Here is a 17,030-nt window from a genome sequence, read left to right on the forward strand (position 1 = left end):
GATTCAAACAACATAAATAAGTTTAATTTTAAAATGTTCAATTTTCAGCAGCACTTCCTGACCGAAGATGATCAGAAGAAGGCGCCGAGTAGTTTCGCCTCCACGTCGCAACAGGGAGTCTCGGCGATATGGACCACACAAGATTAAATACTCAGTTTTATTGGAAATAAAACGCTTCCGGGAACTTTACATTGATAGATACGACATAGATATATGTGGTATGTGTAACCTTTGATTGAATCCCCAGAATTATTTTCTCACATTACAAGATAATATTTTTACCTTAGGCTAAGAAAATATTGTAAAATATATTCAAATTTGTCCAGAAAAACTTTCTTGAACATGTTTAAACATAACATATTGATCAATTAATATAAATCAATTTACCAATGCTGTGATTGGTACTTGTGGCCAAGCAATACTGATTTGATTTTGTTTTATTCGCAGATTACAAACCGTACAACCGCTATAAAAAGTTTTTGGACGACGAAACTCTCTTTGGCGAAGTCAATACCGGTATGTAAGGAGACAATACATATGGTAATATTGTTCTCAGAAAAGGTGCAGATAATAATTCATTTGATATATATGTTATTTTCTATTTATCACAGACGATCGCCTTTGTGCTAACTTTATCACAAAAAATTCGAATCATCATTTCTGCAATTGATAAGTGGTTTCGATGATGTGTTTTAATAAAGACATGCATGTACATTATTATTTTCTTATTTTTAAACGTAAGTCTCTTCTCGGTTTAGTAAAGTTGTATGATACGTATATCTACTGTTGCATGTAGTTGACAAGTTTACCTAAATATTGTATATTTTGTGAACTTTTCAAGATGAAGAGGACAATGCTGAGGATGAGGAAGTCAGTCGCGAGTTTCATGTAGAATCAATAGATCTAAAAACCATCAAGAACGCTTCCGACCACCACACGATTGACTACAAATGTATCAAAGAAAGGACGTTTGAAGGAAAAGATGAACCAGCTGCCCTTGTGGTAAGACGTGGTCATGTTTTCAGCATCAACATCACCTTTGACCGAGAGTACGAAGCAAAAATACACGACCTCCAACTACGCTTCACACTTGGTAAATATTACGTATTTATATACATCTTACCTATACATAGTGAATTACATTGTAGTTAAAAGCATGTTGAAAGGCTGTATATGATGTTGAAAGGGGTGGATCCGTCTGTTTTGCGGGGCACTGAAGCAACAATACTTATGGACGAAGAAGGAAAAAAGTTTGACAACAGTGGAAAGTGGCAAGCCCGAGTTACTAACAAGATGCCCGCTAAGACACTTGAGATAGAAGTGCTGACGCCCCCAAGTTGTGTGGTCGGAGACTGGGACCTGCATGTGTATACCATCTCAAAAGACAAAAGAGGAGAAACAAAGAAGCTCCATTACAAACATGACCAAGATATCTTCATACTGTTCAACGCCTGGTGCAAAGGTCAGTTTTTTTTAATTATTATGCCTATAAATGTTAGAAATATTAGATATTTATGATTGATGCATATTTTTTCTTTTTAGAAATGCGATCTTCGAACAAAAGCTCGTTACATTAAGCACTTTTCCTTTAATTTGTTTAAATATAGATTTCTATAAATGAGAACTTTCCATTAGCATAATATTACACGCAACCCCTCCTCCCTGTTTTATTTTTTGAAAAAATGCAAAAAGATGTTTTCATGAAAATAATTATAAATTAGTCACGGAGATAACCAATAACAAACTGTTGATCAAGTTAAGGTGCTTAAATATTTTTAGTCTTTTCATGAGAGCCACCGCAACATTTTCTCTAACGATTTGTCACATAACTTGGTCCAATTGATCTGATCTGAGATCTGATAGTGGAAACATAACACTAGACCATCACACAAAGTATAAACAGATTGACTACCACGTTACAGAGTTTTGTTATTTAAAATGTAGACCCCGATGACAGATAGAAATCTAATTTCCTTCAAGATATTTTTACAGAAATTGATTTCAATGGAAGAGATACTTTTGATTGTACGGCAAATTAGGAAGCATGCTATGGGTTTATATCAAAGTACAAGAAACATAATGAAAATTTTCGGCTTAAGAGTGTTATTTAAAGGAATAAAAACACAGTTAAAACGCTGTCGTTGGTTAAACATCAAGGAATGTATATCTCCTTGGTGTAATTCACTTTTACTTGTTCACTTATAATTTCCATGAGACTGTATTAATACAATAACAGTTGTTTTGTGGTACAGAGGACCCTGTTTATTTTCCGGAAGACCCGGACCACCTGTCGGATATTAAGCCTGTGAGTGAGTACGTTTTGAACCCGTCAGGATGTGTCTATACAGGCTATCAAAGAGCGAAACCCTGGCGATTTGCACAGGTGGGTTCGGCAGTCACTGATTTCTATATGCGATAGAGAAGACTCTGCAAGAGTTTTGACAAATAATATAAACAATTAGAAGTCATATTCATTATATATGAAGTAGAAGATATAATGTATAATCTAGTAAAACAGTATAATACTAAGGATGACTTCTTTCGGAACTTATCGATATTAGTTTGAATGGAAAATTCTAAACCGCGGATACATTCTTATAAAATGAACACGAGTCTTCCTCCATGTAAACATATAGAATTTGAGCGATTTGAAGATAACAATATAGGATGACGTCATTAGAAAATAATATAACAAGCATATCTCTAGATGATAACGGGTGTTGTTGAAAGGATATTGTAGAAAGGAAAAGAACCATAGGAAATGTCTAGTTGTGTTTTGCTATTGTTTTGGACACAATCAATTATTTGGAAAATATCATTAAATGCAACACAGCTGGGTTAAGCAATTTCAACTGTACACACTGTCATGATATTTGAAGATTCCTCTGGTTTACTGCATCGAAAATCACATTATTTGGTCTCTAAGAAATGATGTATTTCAAGACAAGCTTATGCTGATATTTAATTAAGTCAAATTTGAACATTATATTTCAGTTTGATGAAGATATTTTACAAATCTCCTTGAGGTTAATTAGAAAGTATTTCGGTGGAGTCGTCAACCAAGATATGGGTAACCCCATCAAAGTAGTCAGAGCCATTTCGTCAGTGGTAAGAAAATGCACAATAATAATATTTCTATTACTGGTTATTTTTTTTAAATCAGGTTTTCTTTATAATACCAATGCATTATGTACGTTGTAAGTGATATGAGTTCTATCCTGAGGAAGTAGATTGATATTTCAAAATCATTTAGAAGCAGCGAATTAAATCGAGAACGTTGATATCATTGGTTTTACCTGATAAATACAGACACCATTTTATTGATTTCAATGGAAATTCCGGTTTCCCTAACGTTTTAGATCTGTTATAGCTTAATGGTAATGACAATGACGGTGCGATCATTGGTCGTTGGGCTAAAGACTACCCGGGCGGAACTCGTCCAACAGTTTGGAAAGGGTCAACATCCATCCTGAGACAATTCCGAGATAAAGGCCCAGTAAAATACGGCCAGTGCTGGGTTTTTTCTGCTGTCGCAGTCACAGGTATCAACTTTTGTTGATATACAATTAACATAATATGTGTCTCACAAAGATTCTGAACAAAAGAAGGTTGTATCTAGCACAGATATTGCTTATTGTCTTAAGTTTATTCTTATAGGTGAGATATTTATGAAATGATTACTCTTCATTGCACACGGTTAGATGTCTCACGTCAATGATTAATATGTAAGGCTTTGAAATTTACGGAGTTTAATAATTATATCATACTATCATTCATTATTAAAAAAGTAGTGAAAAATAGATCACACATATTGCAATATATAGTATATAGAAAAAAAGACATCTACAGTATTTAAAAAAAATCTTCCACGTACATGTATACACGATTATTGAATGATTAGAATATATATTGAAGTAATAGAAAATCTATAAGTGTGTATCAGAATACTTTCGCCCTTGTACCATAACATAATAATTCTTCACGTAGGTCATTTCTTTCTCTGTGTGTTATATGAAAAGATTATGCAAGTGTAGCAAACTGTAGATCCCATCTCAAATCGTTCTCTCTGTTCAAGGAAGCAAAGGGCGAAATTGAAATAGATGCAACACTTTCCCGATGTAATACAGTATTATTTTTCTTTCCGCCATATTTATGAGCCCAAATTTTAACGCTGCTGCTATACAGCTTATATCATTACTGAGATATACAAAAAAAGAAACTCCGGGGTGATAACATGTAAGTCAGAAGTTGAAATGCATGATCAGTAGTGATGAATATGAAACTATTTCACCAAGCAGAAGTTACATAGCATGCAATTCGTTTATCTCTTAGGTAAATGTTATGATTAAATAACGAGTCCTAGAGGGCGCAACTGTTGAATGAGACCGTTTTATTAAATTATTCGGCTTTTATGCTACCAATTATAAAATTGCAGTTAACATTTTATTCATTTGTGTATATTTTTACATCCTTTAAATATTCAGCCTATATAGTGATATGTACTTTATGTTGTTAAACAGTCGCCAGAGCCGTCGGAATACCTTGCAGAAGTGTCACAAATTATTCTTCTGCTCATGACGCTGACAAAACCAATGCGATAGAAAAGCTCATTGGAGATGATGATGAGATCACCTCACTGAGAAATGACAGTATTTGGTAAGTAATGAAGGAACCTTTCTTTCTACTCTGCGACGTGCTTGCCATCATAAATAATATATACAATAGCGCAAAAAAATGACGTTGCTGTAGAATGTTTTCGCTGTTTGATTTTTTTTTTTAATTCAATGAAAAGGAATTTCCATGTCTGGAATGAAGCATGGATGACCAGACCGGATCTGATAAAAGACAAATTTAACGGCTGGCAAATCTTTGATGCTACGCCCCAGGAAACAAGCGAAGGTATGATGACATGATTAGTTTTATATCTGTACAGGCTGGGTACCCAATATCATCAAAATGTGTTGTGGCGTGCACGAAACACGATTCGTATTTTTTGGTTTTGTTTTTTATTGGGCATGGAAATGGGGATGGAATTATACAAAAATAACAATAAAAAACGTAAACGTGTCTTTTTTTTTTGTTTGCAACACCAACGCAAATGTTGCATGTACATTGTAACCCGAAAGAAATAATGATAATGGGTATACCAAAATGACCGTCCCGAGCCGGTTACATGGACATCGTGTTTTCTGCTGGATATGTAAGAGATGAAATAATTTGCATGGCAAAAAAAAAACATTTTTCTATCATGCCATCATTGTGTGTTTTGCATTGTATCTTTTCTCTAGAGGACAAATAAATGGTCTTTATAATTAAACTAATTACAACAATGTATTTATATCACACAAAAATAATTTTTGATATTGAAATAAATTGAAAAAACATTTTCAGATATGAAAAAGGAAGAATATTTTATCATACTATTTAAATGTTATCGATTATGATCTAACGGTATTGGAATTGCTGGTGTATGATTTGTTTTTTGTCCAACAGGATTGTTTCAATGTGGACCAGCCCCTCTTCGGGCAGTGAGGGAAGGCCTTACTTACATGCCAATGGACACGGGCTTTGTCTTTGCTGAAGTAAACGCCGACATCATCTATTACAAGCATAGTTTGAATGGATATAAAAAGATTAAAACAGAGAAAAATCAGTAAGTGATCAATACAGCAGTGTTTTATCACTCATTGGCTAGAACGGTTGCTATTCTATGTGTTGAATCCTACTGGTAAAATCTCATATAATTATATTATATGTATAGAGAATTGGAGTACCGATAGAAAGAAGGACGATATTAAAACTCCATTCATTTTTTTTCTGGCGATTGTTTTATCGGAGTGTGTCATTGAAACAATGAAGCAGGAAATTATTTTAAGAACAATTCCACAAATGAACTTAAGGCTTTGTGTTTTCTAATTGTTTCGTCAAAAGTCGTATTCAGAACTTCAGTCAATGAAGAAAACCTGATGGGTTAAAGGTTACTTCAAGAGCTTATTTGCTATTTCTAAATTTAGTTGTGAATAGTTAAGGTTTCGAGCAATAGCAATTTAAAATTCACTCAGGTCATCGCTTTGTAGTGCTTTAGATAGCAATTACATTTACAATGACATAGATGTAAAAAAAAACAAAAAACACTTGACGTTATTGAACTTACTAAAGATGAAGTCTACATATACATAGTATCTGTTAATATCACGAAAAATACAGATAATTTACAACACCTGTGATGTGATGAGATAAAAGCTTTATATAATGTTAAAGGTATAAAGACGATCCTTATGTTGGTGTATTTAGGAAGTACTCTTTAAATCACAATGACATGTAACATTGTTTTTGGGAAAGGATGACTCGTATTGAAAGTACTAGTTATAGAACAACATACACCACCTCCTACCCCACAAACAATGTTACATGCCCCCTGTGCTATCGATGATCACTTTTCACATATCACTGATCAAATTCACATGTAAGTAGATACTTTACTTATATATTACTAAAAGCTAACCAGATGATATAATAGGGATGTATAGATTGGTATCTACAGAAACGCTTGTACGTGGTCGTATTTTAAGTGGTAAACACTTAAAATTACAAAACCTCATTATCTCATTTTTGAACCTTTTTTCATATACGATTTTTTGTTATAATAAATGACATTGATTTCCAATGCAAGTATGTGACATGTATACCCTGAATGAGATAGGCGTACAAATTAAAGGTCACGCTTCAATTTAAAGGGCTCTAGTCTACTTGGGGGATAGTATGTCTGCTTTTATACGTATTCCGTAAAAAAGACCATGAATGTTTTAACACTCGGTTGATACAAACAAGCATACCATCCCCATTTTAAAAAATGAGTCTATGACAGACGATTTATCGTAATATCAACGAAATTCAGCAACGAAGATTTTTGTTCGTAACATCTCTCAAATATTCTTTGCAATTCAAAACGGTCATTTCAACCACTGATAACTTGTCGACGCTCTATCCTCTGTCCAGTCAAACCGTCGATTTATTTGTGTGAAATATCTCTTGTTTATACAGATTCCTGGTGTACATCAAAATGATGGTCGTGATAACGGATTGTCGATTTATGAGTATATCGGTGATAAGATCGGGAAACTTATCAAATATGCGCCATGCACTATTACACCAGCATTTTAGAATAAATCTTATTAGGGGGAATAGATCGCAGCGGAACCAAATTAAAGAAAAGAAACACATAGAACCCTCAATCAATTATTCGATAAATCCATCTACTACAGCATGGACACTTAGAACCAGAAATATAATATATAATATTAAAACAATGTTTTTGAGTGACGAAACAAATACAGGCCAATGCATTGGTCCTCATACAATGAAGTCCTTAAAGGTTTCCCAATAGAATATATCCGATTACGTAAGTATAAAATAAATGTTGTCTTTGAATAGTTTCATATCAATCGTATTTGAAAACAAAACCAAAAAAACTAATGCATCATGCAGTACAGCGACTGTTGATTTTTCCTAGTGTTGGAGAGTATATCAGCACCAAACCGCCAGACGGAAAGCCTATTGAATATTACAGAAGCAGACTGGATATTACAGATCTATACAAACACAAGGAAGGTAATTATAAGTAAAGCCGAACTGACCGAAATGCAGATGAATACATTAAAGCTTAGATTTTTATAATATATTCAATGGTTTTATATACATGTAACTTATTAAAACTTTTTAAAATTACTAATGATGCATTAATTAGATATAATGTTCTTCAGTATAACTCTATTTTATTTTCAGCTGAGAGGTATACCTCCTGTTTTCTTGTAAATTCTGTATTCGGGTCAAAGACAATTCTATTGTAAAACTTAAAGTCAAACATGAACACTAGATACTGAAGTCTGGATAAGAATATGAAAACGATCTATAGATAAACATATCGCATCCATCATCGTACATGTCTATATATTGCTACAGGCTCCCTGGAAGAGAGGACAGCAGTGACGAGAGCAATGAGACATGCTGGAACTGAATTGATAGAAGTGGATCAGGTACGAGGTTCCATTGATTTCTCAAAAATACTCAAATTAGATAGAAACTTTCGAATTATCAATAAAGATATTTTGTTTAAAATGGAGATATAGTTACAGATTTTAATAATCGACTAATTCTGTCGCACAAGCACTTACATGCAAATAATTATTATTTAGTATTGAATATATTTTCTCGCAGGAGGAAAAAAGTTGGTAAATAAATAAATATACAGACTTGTTTAACTTTCCATACGTTTGTAATACATGTAGCAAGTACCAATATATATATATACTCAACAAAAAAGAAATGTTAACGTGTTTCCTTGGCGAACACCTGTAAATGAGTGAAAACAAAATGACGTTTGTGCAATATTAGAAAATGGTAATGTTTTACATTACAAAATCCAAGGGGGTTACCATAATCATTCACGCATGAATGTCTGTATTAGCGAAAGAGCTGCACGAGGTTTTCTGCGACTAACTTGTATCTTCGCTTGAATTTCATAAACATTCAAACTGACAACTGTTCCTAAGATCACAATTACAGAGAGAAAGGGCTGTAGGAATGATCCACGTTTGGGAGTTTCGCCGTCGAGTTGCACGGCATTTTGGTTGCAGTGTTAAGACAACTTGCCAGTTGGTAAGTCGTTTAAACCAAATTGGGTCAACATCCGATCGTCCCCGAAGCGGCCGACCCCGTAAAACGACCGCAAGGGATGACCGTCGCATACAATTGATACACTTGTGCAATCGATTCGTAACCGCAGTAGAGACTACAAGGACATTGTTTGGGCGTCGTGTGTCTCCCCAAACAGTCCGCAACAGGTTGAGGGCCTACCAATTGAAAGCGCGGCGTCCCTAAACTGGACCCAATTTGTTGCGACGTCACCATAATAATCGGCGTAACTGGACCCGTGTTCACCGTCGTTGGACTTTACGACAATGGAATAATGTTCTGTTTTCAGATGAGTCAAGGTTTTGTCTGCAACACGGTGACGGAAGGCGCAGAGTGTGGAGGCGACTAGAGGAGCTTTTTGCGAACTGCTGCGTCGCAGAACGGGACCGCTTTTGCGGGGCCTCGTACCAGGGTTGTTGTGTTAAATGGCAATTTAACCGGCATTCGATATCGGGACGAAATTTTAAGACCAGTGGTTCTGCCATTCTTAAGACGCCTTGGCGTTGGCGCCATTTTTCTACCGGATAATGCACCAGTGCATGCACACCAGTCGCGTCAGCAGAACTTTCTTGCAGCAGAATAATGTACAGGTGTTAGATTGGCCATCTAAATCACTTGATTTGTCACCGATTGAGCATGTCTGGGACGTTCTTGGGCGACGCGTGAGAGAACGTCAAAATCAGCCGTCCAACTTGCAGGAGCTGGCCCAAGCCTTGATCGCTGAATGGAACAACATCTCTCCTCGAATTATCCGCCGGTTTACGAGTTCCATGCGACGACGCTGCAACGCTGTTTACTTCGCAAACGGTGGCCATACCCGTTACTAATGGTGTTACCTTTGAAATTGACCCCAACATCCTTTACAGTCGAATAAAAGCAACTGAACGCAAAGTTTTATAATGAACCATGACTGCAGTTTTAACAGAATTGATCAATTACTTTATTCGTACATGATTGGTAAGGATTTGTGAAGGGGTTAATTGATTAATCACAGAATAAAGTAGTCTTACTCTTTTTTGTTTAGTATATATAAAACACCAGCCAGAATGTGAGCAATGTCTTACTGTTTCCCATCGTCTGATATCTGGTAGTTCGAACGTACAGTTCATACAGACACCATGAAATAACTATAATAAAACTAAGGTATTGTTTGTAATAATTCTGGAATGGCAAAAACCAATTACTTTTGATATATATGGCACATAATAAAGGTAGGTGTGCTGATTGGTAAATTGTGAGCCTTGTATTGAAGAAGTTAAGCAGGAATGTCCTTTTTCAGCTCTAATACACCATGATTCTTAACGGCTATGTACCCGAAGACTAGTGTTATTTGATCAGTTTATGTCGAAGAGTAATCACTCTAAATAAACAAGGGAAATGACTTGCAAAATGAGCGAAATCGCTGAAAGAGCAGTGATTCAATATTTACATACGTCTAGCACCTATCCATACTGATATGGTTACAACACTAGTGAACGATGTCCCTTCATATGCTACAGTAAAAAGCCGGGTGGCGGAACTTAAGCGTGACAGGCAGAGCCTTCGGAATGACGCCTGTCCTTAAAGCCAGTCACTGTTTCAACCCCCAGAAATGGCAAATAAAGTCCATGAAATTGTTATGGCTGACAGCGTTATAAAGAGAGATATAATTAGTATAGTTCGGATTTCAAAGTAAAGGGTACATCGTATTCTTACGAAAGAAGCTCTCAGTCTGTTGGGTACCAATACCTCTGACAGTTGATCAGAACCACACCAGACGAACCTTTGAGAAGCAGTTCCTGCTTACTTCCTGCAGTTTGTAACTATTGATAAATCGTAGGCCCATCATTTCACCCCAAAAGCCAAACAACAGTCTCATCAATGGAAACACCATGGTTCACACCCGCGAAAGAGGGCAAATACTGCTTCATCAGCTGGCAAGACAATGGTCTTGGTTTTCTGGGATGCTGATGGTATTCTAATGGTAGATTATCTGCAAAAGGGACAAACAATCAATGACACATATTTTGCATCACTTGCTAGACAATCATGAAAAATATTAAACCTAAGCGCTCCAGAAAATGCAGTATAGGTGTATTGTTCTACCAGAACAATGTCTCAGTTCACAAATCTGTCATTGTCATGATTGCCATTAACAATTGTGGCTTGAGATTGATTAAACATCCGCCTTATTCGCCTGATCCTGCTCAATCAGAATTCCATCTATTACCAAAATTGAAAAGGTCACTTCAGGAACCCAGTTTCAGCCAGATAACGACGTCATATATACATTGGGGGTCTTTCTGAACTGTAAAGAAAGGGACTTTCAAAGTAGCATCGAGTCCATTACACATCGCTGGCAAAAGTGTATAGATACTGAAGGGGATTATGTTGAAAAATAACAAAATATTTCCTTCAAAGTTCATGACCTTAAATATCAGGCCCACAACTTATCAATCAACCCTCGTATTCAATTTTTCCTAAAACAATGTTTGGCGATTATCATCCTGATAAGTATGAATATTTGCCACAGGAAGTCACAATAACCATCGGGAAAAAGAAGAAAGATGAGGTTTTGGTCGGTGAGGACTTAGATGTTGTCATAGTTGTGAAAAATACAAAAGACGACAAGGAAAAAAGAATGAAAATTAGCCACATGAGATGCAAGATCAGTTCCATGGACTACACAGGAGCCACAACTATTCCTGTAAAAATCCTAGACAAGTGGGATTTCTTTCTTAATCCCGACGAAGGTATTTCCTGCTCTATGCTGATAATAACTGAAGGAAAATATCATGATTTAATAATGGATTTGAAATTGGATAATGAAATATGATATACAGATAAATGCAAATAACAGATTAAGTTAAAATAATGCAAATTCCTTTTAAAATAGTTTAAGCTCCTTTTGCGTAAAATAAAGTAAACAATATTATTTTAAGGCATTCAGAAAATGACACCTTGATGAAATAACATATCTTAGATTTGATAAAAATGATAAATTTCTGAAAATATGAAATATTTTTTATGTATTGTGTAAAGAATCATTGTTTCATCGTTTGAATATTTTTAAGGGAACATTATTTTTGGTTATGCTCTCACTTATTATACTGTACGAAAATTAATCGTTATTTCTAAAATGTTTCCCTTAATTTTGAATTCTAACATTTGGTAATTATTAATGAAAATTCCTATTTTCAGAGCAAAAATTCGAAATGAAGATTACATGGGATGATTACAAAGACAAACTTATGGAGGAAAGTGAATTTCAGGTTTCAACAGTAGTTACCGTTGCCAAGTCTAGAAATTCTTTCCCAGAATTTAGAATCTTCTCTCTCCGAAATGACTCCATCGTGGAAATACACGTAAGAAATATATTTATTTTTCTGTTCATCGTCTAACGCTGTTCCTTGAAATAAAAAGAGAGGTACAAACTTAGAGAAAGAATTCTTTGTGATCTATTTTGCAATCCTTTTTGCTATAATTTCCAAACAATTATTAATGGATGTTGATATCTAATAAAAATTTCACTCTTTTTTGTTTTGTTTTTGTTTTATACCATATTTTATGTAGAATATTAGTAATGATATTTCTGTTAACGTGTTAAATCAAGGTCAAAGGAGGAAAGACATGCAAAGTTGGAGATATCGTCAAAATGAAATTGACAGTTAAGAACCCTCTTCCTTTGAAGCTCACTGGGTGCTTCCTCAGTTTCGATACTGAAAAATTCGATGACTACAAAGAGGAAAAACAGAAGTAAGTGTAGAATAAGAGCTGGGTTTAGATGTAATCGAATACCAATACCTACAGTATCGCCGGTTATTTCCGGGGTTGGATGGTCTTTTCTCTATTTAGCAGTTCATTCACGTGGTAGGGAAAATTTAATTCGTAGCACAAATGAGACACGAGTGTATCAGATGGCATTTTCATCGATATCATGAATTCGTTATATGAATTTCATTATCGTTTGGTCATGCATCAAACCGTAATTGTAACACAAATCCTACTCAGCCCAAAGGAAATGACGTTTTAAAACATGACATAATTGGGACCCAACAATTGCGTGGTTATGTGATTGTCCTTGTGGAACCATATAGGACCATTTTTGAAAATGTTTGTCACGGAATAGTGGTTAAATATGCAAGAAAATGATCAATAGGATGAATTGTTATCAATTTATATTTAAATGAAATATTACTATCTAATCGTTTTACTTTTACGGCTTATTATAAGATTCAAATTGAATGAGACAACCCGTTGAATGTCTGTAAGATTACATAATTTATTATTGATGCATATCAAATGAGATCTATTAAACCTTTTTGAATTCCGTTGATTTCAGTGACATCCAGCCAATGTCAACGTGGACGAAAGACATTGAATTGAAGGCTCTTCGCCCGGGAATGGGACAGATACTGGCAACCCTTGAAACGGAGGAGCTTCCGGTCATTTACGGAAATGAAGTGATAGAAATCGTGGAGTGATGTGATATATCCATTGTTATCAAACATTACTAGGAAAACCATTATTACGAATTGAAACACACTGCATATATAGCACAATTTGCGGACACATATATTTGTATTTGCTTAACTTTGTTTCTATAATTAGTTCTTTGTAGTTTTTGTTTATTGACATTGTGCAGATTATTCGTGTGTCTTTGGAATAACGGAGCGTTTTTTTTTTTTTGTTAAGATTTTATTCAAATGTGCCATTATGTATTTTCACCATATTTTTTCTTAAGCGATATATTTAGAACTAATGTAGTTTTGTAGAACATCTAATGATATTATGATTAACTTGAGCACATATATTTTTGTATTTAATAATAACTTTAATTGGATATATTATGATTATGTTATGTAAACTATTATTGACGTTTTACCTACATGTGAATTATTTTTTGAAAGATTTAACATGAACGTTTGGCTGATAACATGACATATGAACACAATGTATGTGTGAACATCTGTTTTGGAAAAAAAAAACGATTTTTCATTGTCTAAGAATCATATCATAAGATTTTTCACCAGGATTGACAATGATATATTGGTAGTGGTTAAGAATATTTGGAAATCCTGCAAAACAAAAGCTATATCAACAAAATATTAGCATTTTCGCTAATTAATGGGGATTGATATGCATAGAAATATCTTAGAGCTTAAACTCCGATGTAACGTGCATTTTTCATTGAAGGTATACAGAACAATTTTGTTCGCCTGAACACAAAAGAAAGCATGTATCTCAATCAAATGAAGAAGAGCATTTTTACCAGTTTAATAAAACTTATAATTATCAAAGATAACACATATGGGGTCATAAGGGAGACAACTCCTTAATGTGTTATATCCAAGGCTTTAGAAAGTTTCCATTTTATTGTAAAGTGCTATATTTTGTATAATCTCTACAAGAGCTATTGATCCGCTAGTGTGCTTCAATGCGCATGAACAGAAAGTTATATTTTTCCTGCCATTAATATACAGTGGTATAAACATGACTGAGATTATCAAAACATTGTTTTCACTTACTGGAAATACCTCGAATATCTTCATTTTAAATATTTATTGTGAAAATCGTAATAAAACAGTATGTTTCTGATAAATTTTTTGATTAGATACAATAGCAATATACTTAAATTTTTTAACAATATTTAGAATAGGTATACTAAAACCTCGTGCCATTTGTGTATAACTGACGTATATTCAAGTAAACATTCAGATGCAATTATGTTTTAACTTTTACCAATAACCGGTGTATTTTAGATTTCACTATAACACATTTTCTTTAATAAAGATTTTTATATCAAAATGTTCTGTGTCTGTTTTTACTCGTGCTAAATATAATTGTTGGGAATTATATATTTTTTAAAGTGGGTTAATGTCCACTTTTAAGGCTCTAGTGATAATTACGATTATTGCCAATCGAAACAATATTGTTCTCAACAGGAGATATAAAAAAGCAGAAAACATAATCACTTAACAAATAGGTATAACCAGATGGGTAGTATAAGTGTAATTTAGAGCAGAGATTTAAAGTACCTCAGGGCGCAATAATAACAGGCCCCACTTGTATAAAACATCTCAGCTTGAGATTTCCTCAAGTCGAGATTTTCCTCAGCTAATATCTCCTTGAAAATATCTTGTATGAAAATTCCTCAAGGAATTTTAGGACATCCTAGCCGATGACTTCCTCCTGTTCCTTGAGAAAATTTTATAAAAGCCGTTTTTGAGGAGATATTTGCTGAGGAAAATCCCGACTTGAGGAAATCTCAAGTTGAGATGTTTTATACAAGTGGGGCCTGGTGTCAAATGTCCGGCACTGGACCAGGGTTAACGACCTGTGACGGACAGACAGTCTGGTAGTCCTGAGATATCTAGGGTGTGCCTCTTAGCCACTGTAGCGAGAGGGATCACTGATCAAAGTAGATAGAATGCTGGATGCTAAAGTATAACGAGATACTGGGGATAAGAATACGTGAGGGGACACGTGCCTTGATATTTCACGTGGGTTGAGTTATTGAAATCCAATGGAGGGTTGGCTAAAATTGAGTGTTTGGGTATTATTAATATTAATATAATAGCAAGTGGAAGAGAGTAGTTGGAGAGTAGCGGAAGAGTAATTGGAGACTTGAGCAAGGGAGCTAGGCAAGTCAGTGCTGGATAAAAGAGGGAGTTGGGGACGGACTTAATCAGGAACTTTGTGTAACCACAGTACTGAATAAAACGTAACTCAAATACCACGTGTCTGATTAATTAGTGTGTAACATAGGTGATCGTAATTTTATAAGAAATAAGCATTTATTTTTTTCTGTGTGACTTATTGGTTAGGTTGGGTTGAAAACAAGTTAAAAACAATTGTGTGTTATTTGATGACGTGTTTTTTCAGTCGCAGTCATAATTGAATAAGAAACCAAATATACCTTTTTTAAATTGGCTTTTCAAAATCATTAAATAGATATGTACAGATATGTATTGAGAAGAAGACAGTATTGTGGCAAAAATAATGATGAAATCACGACTTTGGGGCTATTGTAAAGTTTTTGAAAATTTCCAAAGTCTTTATACATGTGATCAGAACATGTCAGGTGTTGGGATGCAAAACAGAAAAATATCACACTAACAACTGATATTCCGGGAGCGTATGATCAAGAAAAGGTCTGAACCAGTTGGGATAAACATCTTGTAAAGTGTATCTTGAACAAGGTATTACCGAGTTCCGTCTCATACAATACATTCCATTTGAAGAATTCCTCATGAACGCCGCCTTGATACTAAAACCACTTTGCCCTACTATCATGACATCACACAAGGAATCAACCAGGATATAAAAGTCAAGGACCATATATCGGAACCCCTCGCAGTCATTCCTCGAGTTGTCAATGTGGCTTATTTTGTGAGTATCATACACGAAATGTTCCAACCTACTACGAGCTGTTCTTTTAACAGATTGTGAGTCTGTCAGGATAAATATGGTATATCCCTTTACATCAAAATCTTTTAAAACATTCCAAATTTCGATAAGAGTATTTTCATTAGTTCTAGGCCGATCGTGAGGAAGTGATGGATTTTCCCCAATTCTGAAATGTGCACAGACTGTTTTCCCTTTGACACTTCTTTTGGTAGCGTCCTTCAAAATATGTTTTATCTCAAATGATTGCTGAAACAGGAATTCAAGAATAGCTTTCTGTAGGTCAGCTACGTTAAATTTCAATAACCATGGTAACAGACGTTTGATCCCCGTTCGTAGTCTGAAATCCACCGTGTAATCCCAATTTATACGAATATAGCTGACATCAGCTGAAAAATATTTATTCAGATCACCATGTCGAAACAGCTCTCTTATGCGCTCGTCACAATTATAAAAATAATACTTAGACGTTTTATGTGCTATCCTGCTTTCATTCATTCGCCAGTCTAACTTATGTGGTAATACGTATCGTTCTAGTCTGCACGGAATGTCATGATTAATCATGAAATGACGATTCGTAATCAGTGAAATTATGAATGTAGAGATGATTCCAGACAACCTATCCGACCACCCTCCACACCGTCCTTTCCTTGCAGTACTGCAGTCATATACGATATACTTTGTGCCTGAATTAGCAAGCACTTCGCTATAGGAATGTCGTAGCAGATATTTCATTGGCTCGGGGCTGTCATCATCAACTTTCAATAGTGATACATATTTAACGAATTTCTCCGGCCACACTGTATTATCGGAGTGATTGATATGTATTGTGTCAGTGGGATGTCGAATAGACACGTTGGTACTACTTGGCGTATTAATAGACAGGCCTTGCCTTGTTGACATTCCATGAGCTATGACGTTCGGACTAGCCTGTATTGAAATCCAAAACA

The 17,030-nt window shown here is 34.9% G+C and overlaps 1 protein-coding gene across 1 annotated transcript; it reads left to right on the plus strand.

Annotated features, from left to right (window-relative positions):
- The first annotated feature begins 703 nt into the window (after window positions 1-703).
- LOC132561118 (hemocyte protein-glutamine gamma-glutamyltransferase-like) lies at window positions 704-13,225 on the plus strand. Its single transcript, XM_060225847.1, has 15 exons — window positions 704-737; window positions 842-1,093; window positions 1,187-1,462; window positions 2,253-2,383; window positions 2,995-3,108; window positions 3,371-3,542; window positions 4,521-4,656; window positions 4,793-4,899; window positions 5,494-5,653; window positions 7,514-7,611; window positions 7,963-8,036; window positions 11,207-11,426; window positions 11,875-12,038; window positions 12,287-12,429; window positions 13,016-13,225. Exons 1-15 carry the CDS (start codon window positions 704-706, stop codon window positions 13,155-13,157), a joined length of 2,223 nt encoding a protein of 740 aa, XP_060081830.1. The 3' UTR covers window positions 13,158-13,225.
- The last annotated feature ends 3,805 nt before the right edge of the window (window positions 13,226-17,030 follow it).

The sequence above is a fragment of the Ylistrum balloti genome, unplaced genomic scaffold (genome assembly GCF_031769215.1).
Source record: "Ylistrum balloti isolate Yb309-2 unplaced genomic scaffold, AGI_CSIRO_Ybal_v1 Utg371148, whole genome shotgun sequence".
Lineage (NCBI taxonomy): Eukaryota > Metazoa > Mollusca > Bivalvia > Pectinida > Pectinidae > Ylistrum > Ylistrum balloti.

Excerpts from the sequence above, each read along its gene's own strand:
- LOC132561118 (XM_060225847.1), top strand. The coding sequence starts at position 704 with ATGCATGTACATTATTATTTTCTTATTTTTAAAC. Across the intron at positions 1,463-2,252 it reads GTTCAACGCCTGGTGCAAAG|AGGACCCTGTTTATTTTCCG; the intron begins GTCAGTTTTTTT and ends TTTGTGGTACAG. Across the intron at positions 7,612-7,962 it reads TCTATACAAACACAAGGAAG|GCTCCCTGGAAGAGAGGACA; the intron begins GTAATTATAAGT and ends ATATTGCTACAG.